The sequence below is a fragment of the Rana temporaria genome, chromosome 2 (genome assembly GCF_905171775.1).
Source record: "Rana temporaria chromosome 2, aRanTem1.1, whole genome shotgun sequence".
Classification (NCBI taxonomy): Eukaryota; Metazoa; Chordata; class Amphibia; order Anura; family Ranidae; genus Rana; species Rana temporaria.
The window spans coordinates 291944981-291964881 of NC_053490.1; the positions used below are offsets into that span (position 1 = coordinate 291944981).

The 19901-nt window shown below is 41.3% G+C and overlaps 2 protein-coding genes across 2 annotated transcripts in view; both read left to right on the forward strand.

Annotated features, from left to right (window-relative positions):
• LOC120926916 (ephrin type-A receptor 7-like) overlaps positions 1–19901 on the forward strand; it is a 456597-nt gene that overhangs the window by 254673 nt on the left and 182023 nt on the right. The gene's annotated exons all lie outside the window — the stretch shown is intronic.
• LOC120928738 (stabilizer of axonemal microtubules 2-like) lies at positions 93–1049 on the forward strand. The gene has a single exon (XM_040339729.1). It carries the CDS (start codon positions 111–113, stop codon positions 1047–1049), a length of 939 nt encoding a protein of 312 aa, XP_040195663.1. The 5' UTR covers positions 93–110.

The following is a 19901-nucleotide window of genomic DNA, read 5'->3' on the forward strand; positions in this document are numbered from 1 at the left end:
TTAGAATTAGTATGGTAAATTCTGTAGTCAGCGAGCTGAGGCGTTGCGGACTGCGGAGTGTCACGCTGTGCGCTGGGCTCTGGGCTCTCCCGGGACCCCCGACCGCAGCCATGAGGAAAAAGTGTATCTGTGAGATCTGCAACTGTGGGAGCCACCGCTGCCCACATATTCCCACAAAGATTTTTGACAAATCTGGACAACCTTGTGTACTGACTGAATATGTGGAGAAATACCCTCAGTATGATAATGTACAACCACCAAATAGCATGAAACCAAGGCTTGGGTACCAAGGAAACAGTGGAAAAATGGAAGGAGTAACAACATTTAAATCAGATTATATCCCATATGATGTAACAAACCGCCCCGTACGTCCTCATCAAGAATATGAACCAAAGCCAGGACATATTGAACTTGGGACAACCTATAACCGAGATTTTAATGCTCATAAAATAGAACCAGTGGGACCTGCACGTCCGGTAGAAAACAGAAAAATTTACATGGGAAAGTTTGACACAAACCCTACTTATAAAGATGACTACAGAGCATGGGATATCAGTAAAAGAGAACTTGCTAAACAGGAACGTACTTACCGACCTCCTACAGTTAAATTTGGAAATTCAACTACATTCCAAGATGACTTTTTTCTAAAGGAAATAATGCCAAGAGAAAGTTTTAAGCCTGGTGTAGCAAAACGCAATAGCATGCCTTTTGATGGTACCACAAACCATCGTACTTCTTTTGTTCCTCATGAAATTGAGCCAAGGCATCAAAGACCGAAACAAGAATATAAACCCAGTAGTCAAACATTTGATGATCTTACTACTCATCGCATCAATTTCAAGGGCACACTTGGAGAAGTAACAAAAAGCTGCAGACCTGATTATAGTAAAGTTGGTAGCAATGCTCGATTTCAAGGCAGCACTGAATTCCGTGATAGTTTTCAGCCTTGGTCAGTAGCTCCAACTCAAGTTCAGAAATCTTATGAATATGTTCCACCTACTACGCACATGGAGGTGGACACTACATCTCATCTAATTTTTTTAATGTAGCTGTCTCTTGCTCTTGGCGATCGCAGCGATACCACATTGACATTGACCTTGACCATGACCCAAACACTAAGGCCTTGTACACACGATCAGTCTAAACCGATGAAAACGGACTGAAGGACCGTTTCATCGGTTAACGGATGAAGCTGACTGATGGTCTGATGTGCCTACACACCATCAGTTTAAAAACCGATCAAGTCTAACGCGGTGACGTAAAACACATGATGTGCTGAGAAAAATTAAGTTCAATGCTTCCAAGCATGCGTCGACTTGATTCTGAGCATGCGCGGGTTTTGAACCGATGCTTTTGCGTACTAACCGTCGGTTTTGACCGATCAGTTAGGCGTCCATCGGTTCAATTTTAAAGCAAGTTCTAAATTTTTCGACCGAAGAATAACGGACTGATGGGGCCCATACACGGTCGGTTTGGACCAATGAAACTGAACTTCAGTCCGTTTTCATCGGTTTTGTCCGACCGTGTGTACAGGGCCTAACTATTGCACTGACCTAGATCAAACCTTGATCTAGATTTATTTTTATTTTTTATTGTTATTTTTTTACACTGTTGTTTTTTTTTTCATCAAGAGAGAAAGAGAGAGAGATTCAATGTATCTCTCTCCTCCATTCAGAGAGCGAAAACACAGGGGTGGGCTTCAAAGTTACTGAGTTCCGGGTCCTGTTCGTTCGTACGGGACCTTGGGCTCTTAGTGAGACCCCTTGCTCTGTGCTGCGAGCGTGCCTTTTGGCACTTTCCCAGCACAAAGACAGATTTGCATGTATGCAGCTCCACGAAAAAAAAAAAAACAGTCCAGTGGGACCGCATATTTGCAAACGCTCGGTACCAAGGGGTTAATGACGCTAAATATTTCCACAGCATCCAACTGCAACATTGGTAATTCATTATTGTAATTCCATAACTTGTAAAGTCAATAATTTAATAACTGGAAGCACCTATCCAGCCACTGATTCAATCATATAAAATATTGCAAGATATTGCACAAAGGACAAAAAAATTAATTGTAAAAAATTGTATTTAACTGAAATTAAGGCTCACGATTTTATACAGACAAATTTGATCAAAGGCATGCATATGGTTCTGTTTCTTTTTTCCAGTTTTTTAGATTTACCTTTTCAACTATTTAAAATGCAGCTTTGCTAAAAAAAAATTTTTTTTAAATGTTACTTCAGATAAGTATTGACAATAAAATTGCAACAACAGAAAGATGAATAGCAATGAAGAGACTTATAAAATAAGACAACATAAGGGACATTTCTGCTTGAGATGCAAACAATTGTAACAATATGAAATTACTCTGACATACTGAGAGGAACACTGAATAACTGGGCCAGTGTTACAGTCATTGTTTTTTGGAAACCACCAACATATCATTTTACACTTGTGGAGCTATCTGGCTAATCTATGAGAGGTTGACATATATGGCATTATGGAAATGGGAGGCTGAACTGGACATTACAAATACTCCATCACCAGAACCAGGGCTTGCCCTACCATGGGTCCCAGTGGGTCCATTGGACCCAGGCAGCACATGATAAAATTGTAATTGTAAAAAAATGGTATTTAACTGAAATTAAGGCTCACGATTTTATACATAGAAATTTAGGGCCAAATTCTCAAAAATCGTGCGTAACTTAACTTTAGGGAGTTAAGTTACACTGCCGCAATTTTCTGAAATTAAGTACCGATTCTCAAAGCACTTACCCGGAAAATTGCGGCAGCGCAACTTAACTCCATCCGTCACAAGGCGTTCCTAGTTTAAATGGGCGATTCCCATTTAAATTAGGCGCGCTCCCGCGCCGGACGTACTGCGCATGCGTGTGACGTAATTTTTCCCGACGGGCAGCGCACGAACGTAATTTACGCCGGGCTTTGTGGATCGCGACGGGACAATAAAGTTGCGTCGGAAAAAAAAAAAATACGCGCCGAAAAAAAAAAATCAAATTAAAAAAAAAATCGCGGCGATCGAAAAAAAGGTCTGATTTTACATGGTGTACTAAATTTACACATTGTAAAACCAGATCTAGTTTTGCGCTAGCAAATCGTAACTTACGCAGAAACCACAATGCTTAAAAGCTTTGTGGATCTGCTTAAGTCCTCATTTGCATACACAAAGCGGCATTTCAATGAGAAATACCCCCAGCGGCGGATGCGGTACTGCATCCTAAGATCTGACCGTGTAAGTGTCTTACAGATGTCAGATCTTCTGCCTAACTTTGGAAAAATCCTTTTGAGGATCGTTTCCAAAGTTAGGCACAGGGATACGCAGGCTGAACAGCAGTTCCGCCTGCGTATCTCCTTTGAAGATTTGGCCCTTAGTATCTATTAATCGGTTTTTATTAACCTTAAAATGCTCTTCTTCTAACAAGTCTGTAGATGCCTATGTGTGCATGGCCATATAGGCATACACAGAGGAGTGTTCAGAGGCTGAAAAAGTCAAATGCCCTTAGAAAAAGAAAAAAAAAGAAGTGTTTTTTTTTATAGCCACTGTGCATGAGGCCTTAGTGTGTTGGATTCTTCTTGGCTTTCTCCTTCTGTTCCAGCCACTATGTCACTGACAAATGACAAGACTGTGTACTGGAGAATTACATACAAATAAACACTACAGAGGCTGTGAGTCTGAGCTGTTTTCCTGCACAAAGATTTACGTACATTAATTGTGGTGAACGGGAGTGAACCACAACTGCGGTAGCAAGGATTTCAATGCTCTTCTTTATGTGAGAATTCAGTATTAGGCCCCAGGCGTCACTCCACACAAACAGGAGTTTGGGGGTTCTCTACATCATCTCTCTCTCACATAAAGATAGGCGTTGAGCTACTGAGCTTGGACGCATTTCAACATGCGACCAGAGCTTAGCGTTTAAAATTATAGTATGCACTAAAAGATACGTATGCACAACTGTATGCAAGTAATTATTAGTATTACGTAGCGTTGTGCATTAGGCCACTAAGGGAGAAGGTATGAAATACGTCAATTCTTAGCATAGTAAGTTTAGGCAAACATGTTCCGCAAGTTAGGGCATAAGCCCATAAACAGGTAGTACTTATGTCAAGCACGTAATAAATAGGCGTTGTTGAGACAACTAATAATTACATATGAGAAGCAATTATAGCTTAGTTACTTTGAAAGTACACATAGTAAATAGGAGTTGTAGTGACAACTAATAATTGCATCTGGGAGGCAATTATAGCACAGGTACTTTGAGTGTACTCGTAGTAAATAGGAGTTGAAGCGACAACTAATAATTGCATAAGAGTGGCAATTATAGCTCAGGTAATAATAGTTGCACATAAGAGGCAATTATAGCTGACATAATTTGAAAGTAAATGTCCCTTTAAGATATTCCTTTGCAATGAGCCATAAGCACAACAGTATATCCCAAATAGTATGTTGATAGGCAAAAGGCCTAATAAATAACAGCAATTGTAGTAGATGGAACATAAGCAGCAGATCTTCCTATGGCACTACAAGTGACACAATAGCTACTTATCCGTTTGCAGGCTTCAGTGTAGGAAGTAGGGATTCTGTGGTGTAAAGTGTTCAGCAAGGAAGGCCTCAAGGTTGTCCCCAGCAATAGCTCTCTGTTGCAGTAGATGTAACAGCTCTAAAGTAGTAGTTGCAGCTGGAGCGGTGTTGCAGCATGGGGAGCAATGCAGTCCAGAGATTACTGGCAGCTATGATTGGTTGTAGCCTAGCCGGCTATGGCAGACAATAATAGAACAGGGATTCGTTGTTAAGTGAATGCCTTTATAGACATTAGTCACATGCAGATACAGGTACAGTGCATACAGCACTGATTCAAGCAAACCGGTGAGAGTAGCGGCGCACTTTTGCGTTCCAGGCTGGAATGCACCACGGCGCAGGGCGATGACATCATCTGGGGATCTCAAGTGGAGGCCCATCAAGGCAAGGGGTTTTCAGCAGAGAATTTTTTTTATATACTGTCTGTAAAAAAATGAGCTAACCCCAAAAAAAAGTTCATATCACCCTATGGAAAAATAAACAAGGGGCAAGAAAATAAATAATGGTCTGTTCAAAGACACAATTTCTGGAGCTTGACGTAGAGGGAATAGGCTCTGAGTCTTGCAAGTAGTCATCTGACATTTTTCGGATGTTGCAAAAGTTCAACTGAGCGAATTTTTATGTCTCCTAGAGACACCACTACACACATGTCCAGAAAGTCTCCTTTAAGGAATCATTCAGAAAGCTTTGAACGACTGCTGTAGCGTTGCACGGTCCCAATGTCCATTCCTTCCTCAAAAGGGGACAGGCTCAGTTCTTAAGGTGTAGGGACAGGTGGAGTGGAACGTGATGAAGATTCAGATCGTCTCTCTCTTAACCTACGATCTATTGTGATAGCATGTTGTATGGTATCATTGAGAGATTGGGGGAGATCTGCTCTAGCCAACTCATCCTTGAGTGGTTCAGAAAAGCCAAGACCAAAATGGTTATGGAGTGTAATATCATTCCACTCAGTCTCAATGGCCCACCTCTGAAATTCCTCAACAGGTCCTGTACCTTGTTTGAGATTCCTAATAAAATTTTCCGTAGTGAGTTGCTTGTTGAAATCATCATAAAGCAAGGACATAGTTGCGAAAAACTGTGGACATGAATTTAGGATGGGATCCTCTTTTTCTAGGTAGGTATTTGCCCATGCACGTGGTTCACCACGTAAATAGGATATGAGGGTAAGCACCTTAATCCGGTCATTGGGGAAGGTGCGAGGGCATAGTTCAAACATTAATTTACATGCATTAATGAATTCCCTGTAGGATTTGTTGTAAAGTGAATGCCTTTATAGGCAGCAGTCACATGCAGATACCGGTGCAGTGCATACAGCACTGATTCAAGCAAACCGGTGTGAGTAGCGGCGCATTTCCGCGTTCAAGGCTAAAACACACCATGGTGCCGGGCGATGACGTCATCGCACGAGCGCCGTATGCGTTCCAGCATGGAATGCATTACAGCGCTTAAAGCGCCTGTCATTACAGAAAGTAACAGGCACACGGAGCACATGTTACACAGTGGCAGCACCAGGGGGGGAGCACCACCAAAAATTCTTCAACCATCCCACCATCAGCAGCCAAACACATTTGTAACACACAGTGGCAGTCAAAGTCAAGCAGACCATAACAGACTCATCACAGACTTGCAGATTGATCATGTGGCTTCCTGCAGTTTGCCGACACCTTAGTTAAAGTTTTAACTGGTGTTGATTGTTAGAACCCAGGTAGAGTGGTGGATCAATCTATTCTGATGGGATGGATCATCTTTCTTTACCCTCTGCACTTAGGTAAGTAAGTACTCAAAAAGGCTGGATTACTAAATCTGCTAGCCAAAGAGATGTTGGTGACTATGTCTGGTGACTGTCTGCCACTGACTGAGTCCTTGTTTTACCTCTTTAGCCCTTGTGGTTTGCTGCATGGGGGATTTTCTCTATGAAGCAGATACTTGCCCATAGTTTGGTTTGGGTTAGGCCATAATATTGACTACAGTAGAATAATAATGTGAATACTGCTCATATACTATCTGCAGGCTATATACTGGTAACATAGGTCTAAAGCCTCGTACACACGATCAGTCCATCCGATGAGAACGGTCTGACGATGAAGCTGATTGATGGTCTGTCGCGCCTACACACCATCGGTTAAAAAAACGATCGTGTCAGAACGCGGTGACGTAAAACACAACGACGTGCTGAAAAAAACGAAGTTCAATGCTTCCAAGCATGCGTCGACTTGATTCTAAGCATGCGTGGATTTTTAACCGATGGTTGTGCCTACTAACAATCGGTTTTGACCTATCGGTTAGAAATCAATCGGTTAAATTTAAAGCCAGTTGGCTTTTTTTTAACCGATGGTTAAATAACCAATGGGGCCCACACACGATTGTTTTTTAACGAACGTTTTTAATGAATGGCGCATGCGCCGTCCGTGGACATATACCAGTGTGCATTGCTCCAAAGTACACCGCAAGGACGTATTGGTTTCGACGTGAACGTAAATTACGTCCAGCCCCATTCACGAACGACTTACGCAAACGATGTAACATTTTCAAAATTCGACGCGGGAACGACGTTTTTCTTAACATTGGCTAGGCCAGCTTTTTGTTCGACTAACTTTACGCCTGAAAATGCCTTACGTAAATGGCGTATCTTTACTGCGACGGGCAAGCGTACATTCCTGAATAGGTGTATCTCGCTGATTTACGCATTCTAGGCGTAAATCAGCGTTCACGCCCCTAGCGGCCGGCGGAACTAGACAGCTAAGATACGACGGCGCAGGCAGCCGTATCTTAGCTACATTTAAGTGTATCTCAATTTGAGAATACACTTAAATGTACGACGACTTAGATTCAGAGTTACGACTGCGTATCTACTAATACGCCGGCTTTACTCTTTCTGAATCTAGCTATATGACTACAGTCCATATAATGTGAGTAAAGACCATATATTGTAAGTGTGACTAAAGACCATCTGCAGGCCAGCCAGAAGAGGTCAGGAATAGAGATGAGCTTGTGGTTCAGGTTGACCATGAGTTTGACCCACAGTTTGCCAAAATGAAATGGCTAGATTTAGCCAGGTCACTTATCCATCTAAAATGCCAGATACTGCAGCTGGAAGTCATTCTTTTAGTGGTGGTATCACTACCATCGCTGAATGACAGCTTCTTCCACTCAACGCCTCCAGCCATTCACCCCTTTGTTCCCTTCCAGCTTTTCTATTTTCAGTGTTCAAAGGTTGCTACAGTGAGTGAGTGAGTGAGTGAGTGAGAGACTTGTAAAGCGCAACACATGCGAACTGAATCGCCTCTGGGCACTGTATCCATTTCATGGGTAAGGAACCCCTTGACCTCAGAAGAGATGGGTTTTAATCCTTCTCCTGAAGGCCAAGTGGTCCGACTCCAGTCGGATGGTGGTTGGTAGTGCATTCCACAGGCGGGGTCCTTGGACTGCAAATCTTCGATCTCCTTTGGACTTGTATCTGGCTTTGGGTATCTGGAGTAGATTTTGATTGGTGGATCGCAGAATGCGATTGGGGTTATGGGCTTTTAAAGTGGCAACAGGAAAACAAAGGGCTGTTGATTGGGCACTGAGACACCACCTGGTGGCATAAACAGATTTCAGGTAGACTACCAGTTTCGTTTAAATGCTGCTGCCTTACATGTCCAGACTAGCCTAACCTTCTCTCTGCTTCTGCTTTCTGTAGCTTCTGCTATCCTGGGCTCCGTCACTTACTGTAACTGCAAAACGGTGCATAACTGTGTTTGTCTGTGTTGTGACTTTAGTATAGAGATTTTTGGCTTGCTATGAAAAACAGGCTAATATCTAGCACTTAGCACTTTAATCCCTGCACTAGACATAATATAAGCCCAGTGGTCAATACTGCTTACCATATCTTTGTACTATTCCTACCCAAATAAATAAGCACCTGTCCTTTACAGCCATGCTCTTGAAGCACAAACAAAAAAAAAAAGAGTGGAAAGCTAAGATTAAGTGGGGTTTATGATATCACAATAACCCTGCAAGTTTCTGTCTTAACAGGGTGGCAGAGTTCAAGTTGAACATGGGATTATATAAAAGCCTGAGTCAATCTGTTGACAAACCATAAAATACACAAAAAATTGCCCTGTAAAAGCTTCTTTTACAATGCCTGCTGAGAGAGAACCTTTACTGCTGCTTTCACTATGGACAGGATTTTGTATGGCTTTATAAAATGCCATAGTAATGCTTAAAGTCAGTTTCACACTTGGTAGTGTGGTACTGTTAAAACATAGCATTTATTCAGGACTCTACATTTCAATAACTATGGTGCAGTAAAATAAAATTCCAGTTTAATTATAAAGCCTGACAATATTTTGAAATTATTAGCTCTTAAAATAACTAAATAAAACCAATTTACTACTGTACCTGTTTTTATTGCACTTATTTATTTTCACTGAATCATGTTGATTGACAGTACAGCCCAAGCAAAAGCAAAACAGGAACAGGAAATGGAGAGAGTCAGCATTGTTTCTTTTTCTAGTTAAGAGATTTCCATTTACAACATACAGAAGGAAGCGATAAGTCACATTTAGTAATGGATTTAATTGGTCATTTCAGATACAAACAACCGATGGGTTGCAATTTTGAACAGAATGTGAAGGTACAATACTATAACTGCCAAGTTTAGAGCTACCAAAAAAAAAAAGAGCAAAATTCTATTGTTCTACCCATACATCTATTTGAAAATGACTCTTACACAGTCATTCCCACATTCCTGTGGCCCCTTATTTAGTGAGAGTAGGGATGAGCCGAACACCCCCCGGTTCGGTTTGCATCCAGAACATGCAAACAGACCAAAAGTTCACACGAACATTCGAACACCGTTAAAGTCTATGGGACACGAATGTGAGAAATCAAAATGGAGAATTAATTTTAAAGGCTAATATGCAAGTTATTGTCATAAAAAGTGGTTGGGGACCTGGGTCCTGCCCCAGGGGACATCAATGCAAATTTTTTTTTAAAAATGGCAGTTTTTTCAGGAGCATTGATTTTAATAATGCTTAAAGTGAAACAATAAAAGTGAAATTTTCCTTTAAATTTCGTACCTGGGGGTGTCTAAAGTATGCCTGTAAAGTAGTGCATGTTTCCCGTGCTTAGAACTGTCCCTGCACAAAATGGAATTTATGAAGGAAAAAAAGTCATTTAAAAACTACTCGCGGCTATTCCCAAATTCCATATCAGGCCCTTCAGGTCTGGTATGGATATTAATGGGAACCCTGCGTATTTGTTTTTTTTCTAAATATTATGGGGTTCCCCCAAAAAATCCTTACCTCTGTGTTTTCGGGTCCGGACTATGCCCCTCTGGGGATTCAGATTTCCCCGACTACCTGATGGGGTGACTCGCATCTCCTGATTTGGGGGGTGTTCCCTGAAGCCCCCACAATTGAGTAGTGTTGCTCACGAATATTCGTATTGCGAATATTCGGCTCGAATATGGCATATTCGAGTATTCGCGAATATCTCAAATTCCGCGGTCAATATTCGCTATTCCGAATATTCAAATTTTTTCAATTTTATTTTTAGAACGGATCACATCCTAGTGATCTCCATCGACGTCTAAAAGCATTGCTGGTATGATTAGAGACCTTGGGCCGAGTAGCTGAAGCGATCATTTTATATTGCCGAATATTCGCAATGCGCCCTTCTTTTGCATCAGAGCCAATCAGAGTTCTCCTACCACAGTTGTCGAAATTCCGCAATCAATTTCGCATTCGCATTTTGTGAAATTTCGATAAAATATCACGAATATTCTGAGCCAATCAGAGGGCTCCTACCGCAGTTGTCGAAATTCCGCAATAAATATCGCATTCGCATTTTGCGAAATTTCGATAAAATATCACGAATATTCTGAGCCAATCAGAGGGCTCCTACCGCAGTTGTCGAAATTCCGCAATAAATATCGCATTCGCATTTTGCGAAATTTCGATAAAATATCACGAATATTCTGAGCCAATCAGAGTGCTCCTACTGCAGTTGTCGAAATTTCGCAATTATTTTCGCATTCGCAATAGCGAAATTTCGCAAACATTTCATTTCGATAAAATATCACGAATATTCGAATTTAGCGAATATTTCTCGAATATTCGGCTATATATTCGTGATATATCGCGAAATCGAATGTGGCGTATTCTGCTCAACACTACAATTGAGATCCTACAAGGATGCAGTATATAGTATGAAGCTTATGATGGATGGTTCATTGCATAACTGGCTAATCGATTTCATGATCAAAATTATAGACTAGAAAATGACTATATTAGAAAACCGATGCCATGCCTCAACAGAGTAGAAGGTAAACTATTCTTGCTTGAAACTTATGTTTTATCGACTAAGAAAATTGTACACTGTTAAAGGGTCACTAAAGGATTTTTTTGTTTAGCTAAATAGCTTCCTTGACCTTACTGCAGTCCTGGTTTTATGTCCTCATTGTTCGTTTTTGCTCCGATGTTGCTGTAATTCTTCTCTGTTCTGGACACTTCCCGGTTGTCTGTTTCCTGATGACCACAGTACTGGAAGTTTCTAGTTTCATGTTCCAAACCATCACTGCTCTATGGCTCTGTATAGCACAGAGGCAGGATAACATGCAAAAACAAAACTAGATGCAAAAACGAAACTAAAAAACTGCAGGTACATTATACGATTGATTTGTATCTGTTTTTAATTGTTTTTAAAAGGAATCAGTTAACTATTATGTCTCTATACCCTGTAAACAGTCATTTCAGAAAAAAAAAATGTTTCCTTTACAACTCCTTTAAATAACAATGTCATGGTCTTTACTCTGTATTGCAAAAAACTTTAATAAAAACTATTGGAAAATAAAGAGAAACCAGTGTATATATATTTAAAATAAAGGTGATCAGCTGATTGACTTACAGTAAACAAAAAAAATTAAATTATGTAGTAAACATTGGTGCCTCTGGTTAATGACAGGGGTTATTCAGTGGTTGGCATGTATAAATACCTGCATAAACCTGTTTGCTTCTGACATATACTGTTTCTGTTGCCCTAAATATCTATATCTGGTTTGCTTCTCAGCTCCTACTTTAGCTAGTGTCTTAACAGTGTACTGCATATTATCTCATTAAATAACCTTTTAATGAGATATCTGTGGATGTGTATCTAGGCATGGACTTATGGGCTACCTACTTATCAATGGTAGTCATCTGAAATAGCCATCAGCAAGAATTTGTGCTATAGCTGCTGCTACTTCTTTACCAGCTGTTTGTCGGCTGGTTACCATGAACTACTGATGGATATCTGCCTGCTACAAAATAAAGTGGCCTTAAAGTGGAGTTCCACCCATATATTTTTTTTTTACCAAAAATGAAAAAAGAAATCACCAGAAAGCGATGTTGCTATGCGGAAGTATCTATTCTGCCTCTTCCTCCACGCGGTCCTCTTCTTCTTCGTCCTGTGTCACGGTGTCTTGTGGTGAATGGGGCGCACTGCCTTCTGGGAACTGTGTGTAATCCAGGAGGAAGCCATCCATTCACAAAGCGCCGAGCGAGTCGCGCATGCGCAGTAGGAAGCGGGCATGGAAAAGCCGTAAGGCTTCACTGCCTGTTTCCCTTAGTCAGGATGGAGGCGCCAGGACCGAGCGATGGCCGTGGGGGGCCCATCATCGCTGGAACCTAGGACAGTAAGTCAGCAGCTACACTGCTAGTAGCTGCTGACTTTAAAAAAAAAAATTGCGGGGTGAAATCCTGCTTTAAAATTACTGGAAGTCTTTTTGGCTGTCTAATATGAACCAGCATAATTGTTAAACAATTAATGGCACTATATGCAGTGAATTATAAAGCCTTAGAATCTGTAACAATCATGCCCCGTACACATGATCAGAATCCCCGGCGGTAAAAATTCCACCGGGAATCCCGGAGGGAAAACCGAGAACCTGCTCGGTCACTTTCCCCATGTACACACCAGAGGTTTTCCCATCAGGAAAACTGCGGTGAGAGCTTTGGCTGGGAATCCTGGCCATGTGTATGCTCCACCGCATTGTTCCCCATAGGAAAACTGCCGGGAAAAAGACAGATGGGAATCGTGGTAGGAAAAAAGAGAACATGTTCTCACTTTTCCTGCCGCGGTTCCCGTCGGTTTTCTTGTCGGGAAAACTGCCATGGAGCATACGCATGGACAGTTTTCCCGGCCAAAAGCTGTCATGGCAGTAAAGGCATAAAGCATAAATAAAGACTGAAGAATATCAACAATGGATGATGTGGAAGATACAATATGTGGACATTAAATTGTCCTGATCATTTCCTGATTATTTCAGAACTATACAAGGTTAAATTTACCTTTCACACAATATTTACTTACCGTATTTATCGCACCATATGTCAGATCCCTGCTGTATCCGAGGGAAGAGGAGGAACGAGTGCCGCTGAATTACAGAGCCGAAATCTTCTGTGTACCGGGCGCTCCGTCACTCACAGCCACGCCTCCTGGCCCTACTCATATGATAGACAGTTGCCCAATGCGGGGCCAGGAGGCGTATAACGTGCACCCATGATTTTCTACCTATTTTCATGGGAAAAAAATGCGTGTTATACGCCGATAAATATGGTATATTGTTTTCTAGAGATTTTCATGAAAAATATATTTATATGTGACTGGCTATGCCTAAATTTGGTGATTAGTGCCCTTTTCATCATATCCTCTATAGAGCTCTAATATTTGAATTAAAGTTTAGTATTTAAAAAATATATATATATATATATATGTGAAGATTTGGGGCATATGTGATAAACTTTTATTTCCTTTATCTTGATTTCATTAAATATTGGTAGAGCCTTTGGATAAAACCAGGAGACACTAAAACCCCAGAGATGACATTTATCAGACTAACAGCGTTCTGAAAACGCAGATAAATGAGCTTCATAAAAATGTATGTTTTCTACATTCAACAGCAACCAAACATAGGGCCTGCAACATACTTAAATGTACAAAAGTCTGTTTTTAAAATAATAGGACATACATCTAGCAACTTCAGCACAAAAATCTATTTATTTAAATGCAATTCCCATGTGGCTGTGCTGGTTTTTGCTAGGAGTATCATCACTTTGTTATTGTACTGTCAGGGGGGTGTACTATCCTCCTCCACTGCCTGTTAAAGAATGGCAATAAAGCTGTTTCCATTCCCTAACTGTATTTTCTCACCAGCGCTCAACGCCTGCATTATTAAGATATATTGTAACCTAGAGGAAAGAGGCATTTATTCCTGATATTTCTTCACATTGCTGCACGAGAGTTGTCTTTTAAACTTGTTAACAGATATTCATATGTCTTCTATCCTACACGTATTGTATTCACTATGATCTACTTTAGTACATTAAGATGCAACATACACATTTCCATAAATGTACGACATGATATTTCTAGATCAGCACCATTTATCAAACTCAGCTCTGTCACCCAAATGTTGCCCTTTTATGATTTTTTTATTTGCATAATGCCTTTAAGACTGTTTGAGCTGGCAAAGTCATTAGTTGACAGAATATTATTTATGTCTGCAGTCTATGGTAGTGTTAGAAGCACTGCTTAAAGGGAACCTGTCATAATAGATATATGTTCTATGCCATTGCCTACTTGTTTTTTAGTCCATGGACACCCTGCCTGTCATCTCCAGCCTGTGGATTCTCTACTATGTCATTGATTACTATATTTTATTGTTTGAATGTGATAACCTAGCAATTTTAGATCAAGCCAATCTCCCATATATCTATATTTAAATGTTGCCTTTAGAGTGAACTCATTCTTCATTTTACACTTTCAAAAGAAAAAGTTCTTTCTATAAGTGTAACAACATAAAATTGAATCAGAAAGGGGCTTTTCCAGCCAACTTTGTATTTTCTTGATCATTTTTACTTTTAAAGGCTTAAAATGAGCATATGCGTAATTAAAATTTCTTGCAATACATGTTTAACCAACAGTTCCCCACAGAAATGCTTTTTTGGGGCCACCTTGCCAAACAGAAAAAATAAATGCCATTGGGCCACACTCTAATTACCACAGTCATACGGCACAGGCCATGAGTTAAAAAATAATATTACTTTCTATCATAACAAATATTGTTTTTCTGGTCAATAGATTTTTATTGTTTACTAGGATTATTTAATCTTTTCCTATCTTAGAGGAAACCAAGAAGGTTGTGTGCCTGCAGGGGGGGGGGGGGGATTGCTGGTCTGAAGCTTTTTTCTCCAGAGATAGACTTTGGCAGCCATTACATATATTTCTATATACAGTGTATTTCACTAATAGATACACGATATCTGCAAAGATTAAATAAATATTGTCCCCTGTTCTATATACAAGATTTCCATTAAGAGTTATTGCTTTATGAGGCATGCTACCACTTATGTGACATCCACACAATACACCCACTGACACGTTAACCACTTCAGCCCCGGACCATATTGCTGGTCAATGACCAGGTCACTTTTTGCGATTCGGCACTGCGTCGCTTTAACTGACAATTGTGCGTTTGTGCGACGTGGCTCCCAAACAAAATTGGCGTCCTTTTTTCCCCACAAATAGAGCTTTATTTTGGTGGTATTTGATCACCTCTGCGGTTTTTAGTTTTTGTGCTATAAACAAAAATAGAGCAACAATTTTGAAAACAAATTATATTTTTTACTTTTTGCTATTATAAATATCCCCCAAAAATATATAAAAAAATGTTTTTTTTCCTCAGTTTAGGCCGATACGTATTCTTCTACCTATTTTTCATAAAAACATCGCAATAAGCGTTTATTGATTGGTTTGCGCAAAAGTAATAGCATTTATAAAATAGGGGATAGTTTTATGGCATTTGTATTAATATTTTTTTTCACTAGTAATGGCGGCGATCAGCGATTTTTATCGGTACTGCGACATTATGGCGGACACTTCAGACACTTTAGACACATTTTTGGGACCATTGGCATTTTTATAGCGATCAGTGCTATAAAAATGCATTGATTACAATTAAAAATGCCACTGGCAGGGAAGGGGTTAACGCTAGGGGGCGCGGAATGGGTTAATAATGTTCCCTGGGTGTATTCTAACTGAAGGGGGGTGGGACTGACATGGGGAAATGATAAATCGCTGTTCTTACATTGTATGAACAGACGATAGGTCATTTCTCCCCCTGACAGGACCGGGAGCTGTGTGTTTACACACACAGCTCCCGGTTCTCGCTCTGTAATGAGCGATCGCGGGTGCCCAACGGTGATCGCGCCCACCGGGCACGCGCGTCGAGGTTAGGGGCGAGCGGGGGGCGCGCGCCCCTATTGGAGTCACTGCTCTGTGTGTCCATTCAGACACAGAGCTGTGGCTTGGCCCCGCCCCCTGTCTCTCCTCATTGGCTCACTGACTTTGAGTGACAGCAGCCGGAGCCAATGGCGCTCCCGCTGTGTGTCTCAGCCAATCAGCAGGGAGAGTCCTGGAAAGCCAAAGCTCTTGTGCTCTTGGATCGATATGGGGCTCAGGTAAGTATTAGGGGGGCTAAGGGGGCTGCTGCACACTGAAAGTTTTTTATCTTAATAGATAGAATGCATTAAGATAAAAAAAAACCTTCTGCCTTTACAACCACTTGAAGCTCAAGATACTGTGTGTTTAAGTATGCTCGCCAATGGTCATTACTGGTGAGCAGCTTGTACGGATCAAGTGGCATCCATCAAATTGTCTCATGTGTCTCTCTTTTGAGGAGAGACATGTAGAACAATTTGATGGCATAACATAATCTTGTATAGGTTACCAAACAATTGGATATTATATTGTGTTTTTTGCATAAAAATTTATTAGAGTGTATTCTTTACCAAAAATTTGCATTTGAAAAACCGCTGAGCAAATATTGTGTGACATAAAACATTGAAACACCCATCATTGCACTCTCTAGGGCCTTTGCTTAAAAATATATATCAAATAATGTTTGGGTGTTCTTTTGGTGGTAATTTTATAGCAAAAAAATGCAGATTTTTACATGTACAGTATGTGAGAAGTGTCAAAATTGTCTTGAGTAGCTACTGTCTAAAGTTTGACAGTGTGAAGATTTTGGTTTGCCTCGCCCGCTAGCTGTCCTTGGTCAGTGCAGGGAAGCAGGGGCTGTGCCCCCTTATTGAACACTGCCATTTAAGCTCAATGCAGTGTGGGTTTTTGCTGCTCTGTGGCGTCCTTTGCTCTGCAATCCATTGCATTGTGGGTGTGGTGTGGGGAGGGTTGGATTTTGGGTACAGCATTGCGTCCTTCAATACGTGAGTGGAGTGTGTGCCATGTGGGGGGGGTTGCATTATGGGGGAGGCAGGGTGCATCCTTACCTTTATGGACAGGGATCCTTGCACCAGTTTAGGTAACTATAGTTCACAGGGTGATCTATATGCCATCTCACGTCTACAGGTAATTTTAGGCTACATTCAAATCTTTAATTTTACAATACCTTCAGTAGTCATCAGTTTAGAGTTCAGCGTCCTTTAGCCTCCTTCCTTTCCCTAGAGCCATAAAGGGCTCCTTCGTTTAGTTCACCCCAAAGAGCTCACCCCTATCTAACTGACACAGATGCCAAAGAACTCTTTTTTGGACAGGTACCACCAACACAGCAGGATTTTTTCCTCCCAATGACAGCAGTAGAGCACCATGTTTTCTCCTTCTTTCCTTACACTGATGCCAGGGTATTTTTTTTTTCTTGTGCCTCCTTTTTCGCATCGCTGTTAAATGCTTCTCTTCTCTGTGGTTTGCCAAAACCAATGGCAGTATTCTGGCACGTCGCAAGCATTAAAGCGGGGGTTCACCCTTAGAGGGCACTTTTTCCCCTTAGATTCCTGCTCGTTTTCTCTAGGGGAATCGGCTATTTTTTTAAAAATATGTGCAGTACTTACCCGTTTACGAGATGCATCCTCTCCGTCGCTTCCGGGTATGGGCTGCGGGAATGGGCGTTCCTTCTTGATTGACAGTCTTCCGAGAGGCTTCCGACGGTCGCATCCATCGCGTCACGATTTTCCGAAAGAAGCCGAACGTCGGTGCGCAGGCGCAGTATAGAGCCGCACCGACGTTCGGCTTCTTTCGGCTACGAGTGACGCGATGGATGCGACCATCGGAAGCCTCTCGGAAGCCTGTCAATCAAGAAGGAACGCCCGCTCCCGAAGACCCATACCCGGAAGCGACGGAAGAAGATGCAGCTCGAAAACGGGTAAGTACTGCTCATATTTTAATACAAATAGCCGATTCCCCTAGACCGAACGAGCAGGAATCTAGGGGAAGAAAAAAAAAATTTAATAAATGGGTGAACTCCCGCTTTAAATACAGTTTGGCATTTTTCTTCTTGATACCTTTACGGTATTCCTCCTAACTATGCATGGATATTTTGGTCCCTTTTATTTTGAATCTGAATAATTTGCCTTTAAACCTAGAATGCTGTCTCTTTTTCCAAAAGTTTGTGACCAATTGTTTGACATGTTAAAAAGTGAGGTTTAGTTTTGTGAGTGTGTTTTGTTAGTGGGTTATAGCCAGGTGACCTTGGATTCCATTTTGAATATCTGGTTATCTTAATATGTGCACACATACATACAGTACATATATATATATACACACAGACACACAAATGCATACAGTTACCTACTGTACCTAAGCTCCAATGTGTTTTTTCAGCAGCCAGCTGTGCTATCTCCTGTCCCACAGTCCTTAGCTTTTCGAGGTCTTCTTGCAACAGTGGCTCCCTACAGCAGCTACCTCTGCTACTGACCACTCTGAACCCTGATGTCTGTGTCACTGCCTGTGAGGAAGATACATTTGGCTCTTACACAGCTTGTAAGTTGTGTCCTGCTCATTGTGTTGGATTTTCGGCTGCTGGTGGTAGAGGTAAAGCTCTCTTTTGGTAGGAGAAACTGAAAGTGAACTGATAGTACAAGCCCTGGCTGCCACAAAACTATTTCATAGGGGTAGTTGGAACTGGTAGCAACAGGACAAACACCACTTCAGATACTGCCAGGACCCCCGTACCCTGAGCCCCATAAAGTTGCTATGGTAGTTCCACAACTGATAAATATAAAATAAGATAAATAGTGATGGAAAAGCCACACACTGTTAAAATTACACCATAGTATTTTTATTAAACGTAACTTGTTTCCAAAACATAGGGCCTGATCCACAAAAACCCGGCGTAACTTAATTTTTCCCGTTTAAGTTACACCGCTGCAAAATCTCTACCTAAGTGCCCGATCCACAAAGCACTTACCTAGAAATTTTGAGCGGTGTAACTTAAATCCGTCCGGCGCAAGGCGTTCCTAATCTAATGGGGCGAGTCCCATTTAAATTAGGTGCGCTCCCGCGCCGGACGTACTGCGCATGCTCCCGACGTTATTTTCCCGATGTGCTTTGCGCGGTTTTACGTTACACCGAGTTTTGTGAATCGCGCCGGGTAAAAAAAGTTGCGTCGGGAAAAAAAAGAGATGCGGCGGGAAAAAAAAAATGTAAAAAAAATTTGACAGCGTCGCGGGAAAGAAGGGTCTACTTTTACATGGTGTACTAACTTTACACTTTGTAAAAGCAGCCCTAATTTTGCGACGGCAAACTAATACTTACGGAGAAAAAACGAAGCGTAAAAGCTTCGTGGATCTCCGTAAGTGCTAATTTGCATACCTGACGCTGGATCTCGACGAGAAATGCCCCCAGCGGCGGCTGCGGTACTGCATCCTAAGATCCGACAGTGTAAGTCCCTTACACAAGTCGGATCTTCTGCCTATCTATGAGAAACTGATTCTGTGGATCAGTTCCATAGATAGAAACAGGGATACGACGGCGTATCAGTAGATACGCCGGCGTATCCCTTTTGTGGATCAGGCCCATAATCCCTGCCTTAAGGTATGTCTCACTAATGCCCCGTACACACCATCACTTTATGTGATGAAAAAAAATTACGTTTTTAAAAACGTCACTTTAATTGACCGTGTGTGGGGGAAAACTTAGTTTTATGTCTTCTAAAAAACGACCAAAAAAAATTGAAGCATGCTTCAATTTTATGTGTCGTTTTTCAAAACGTCAACTTTTACTTCACAGAAATTGACCGTGTGTAGCAAAAAACGTCGTTTAAAACGACGTTTTTTTACCCGCGCATGCCCAGAAGCTACTTATGAAGCGAGCTTCAATGGAAAAACGTGGTGGAACGTAACCTCGCTTTGCTAGAACATAGTGAGAAAAACGATGGTGTGTAGGCAACTTCGTCTTTGAAAATTGAAGTTTCAAAAACGTCATTTTTTACTTCACAGAAAATGTCGGTTTTTTTCATCACATAAAGTGATGGTGTGTACGGGGCATAACACATGTC

Coding starts and splice junctions, on each gene's coding strand:
- LOC120928738 (XM_040339729.1), top strand. CDS start 111: ATGAGGAAAAAGTGTATCTGTGAGATCTGCAACTGTGGGAGCCACCGC.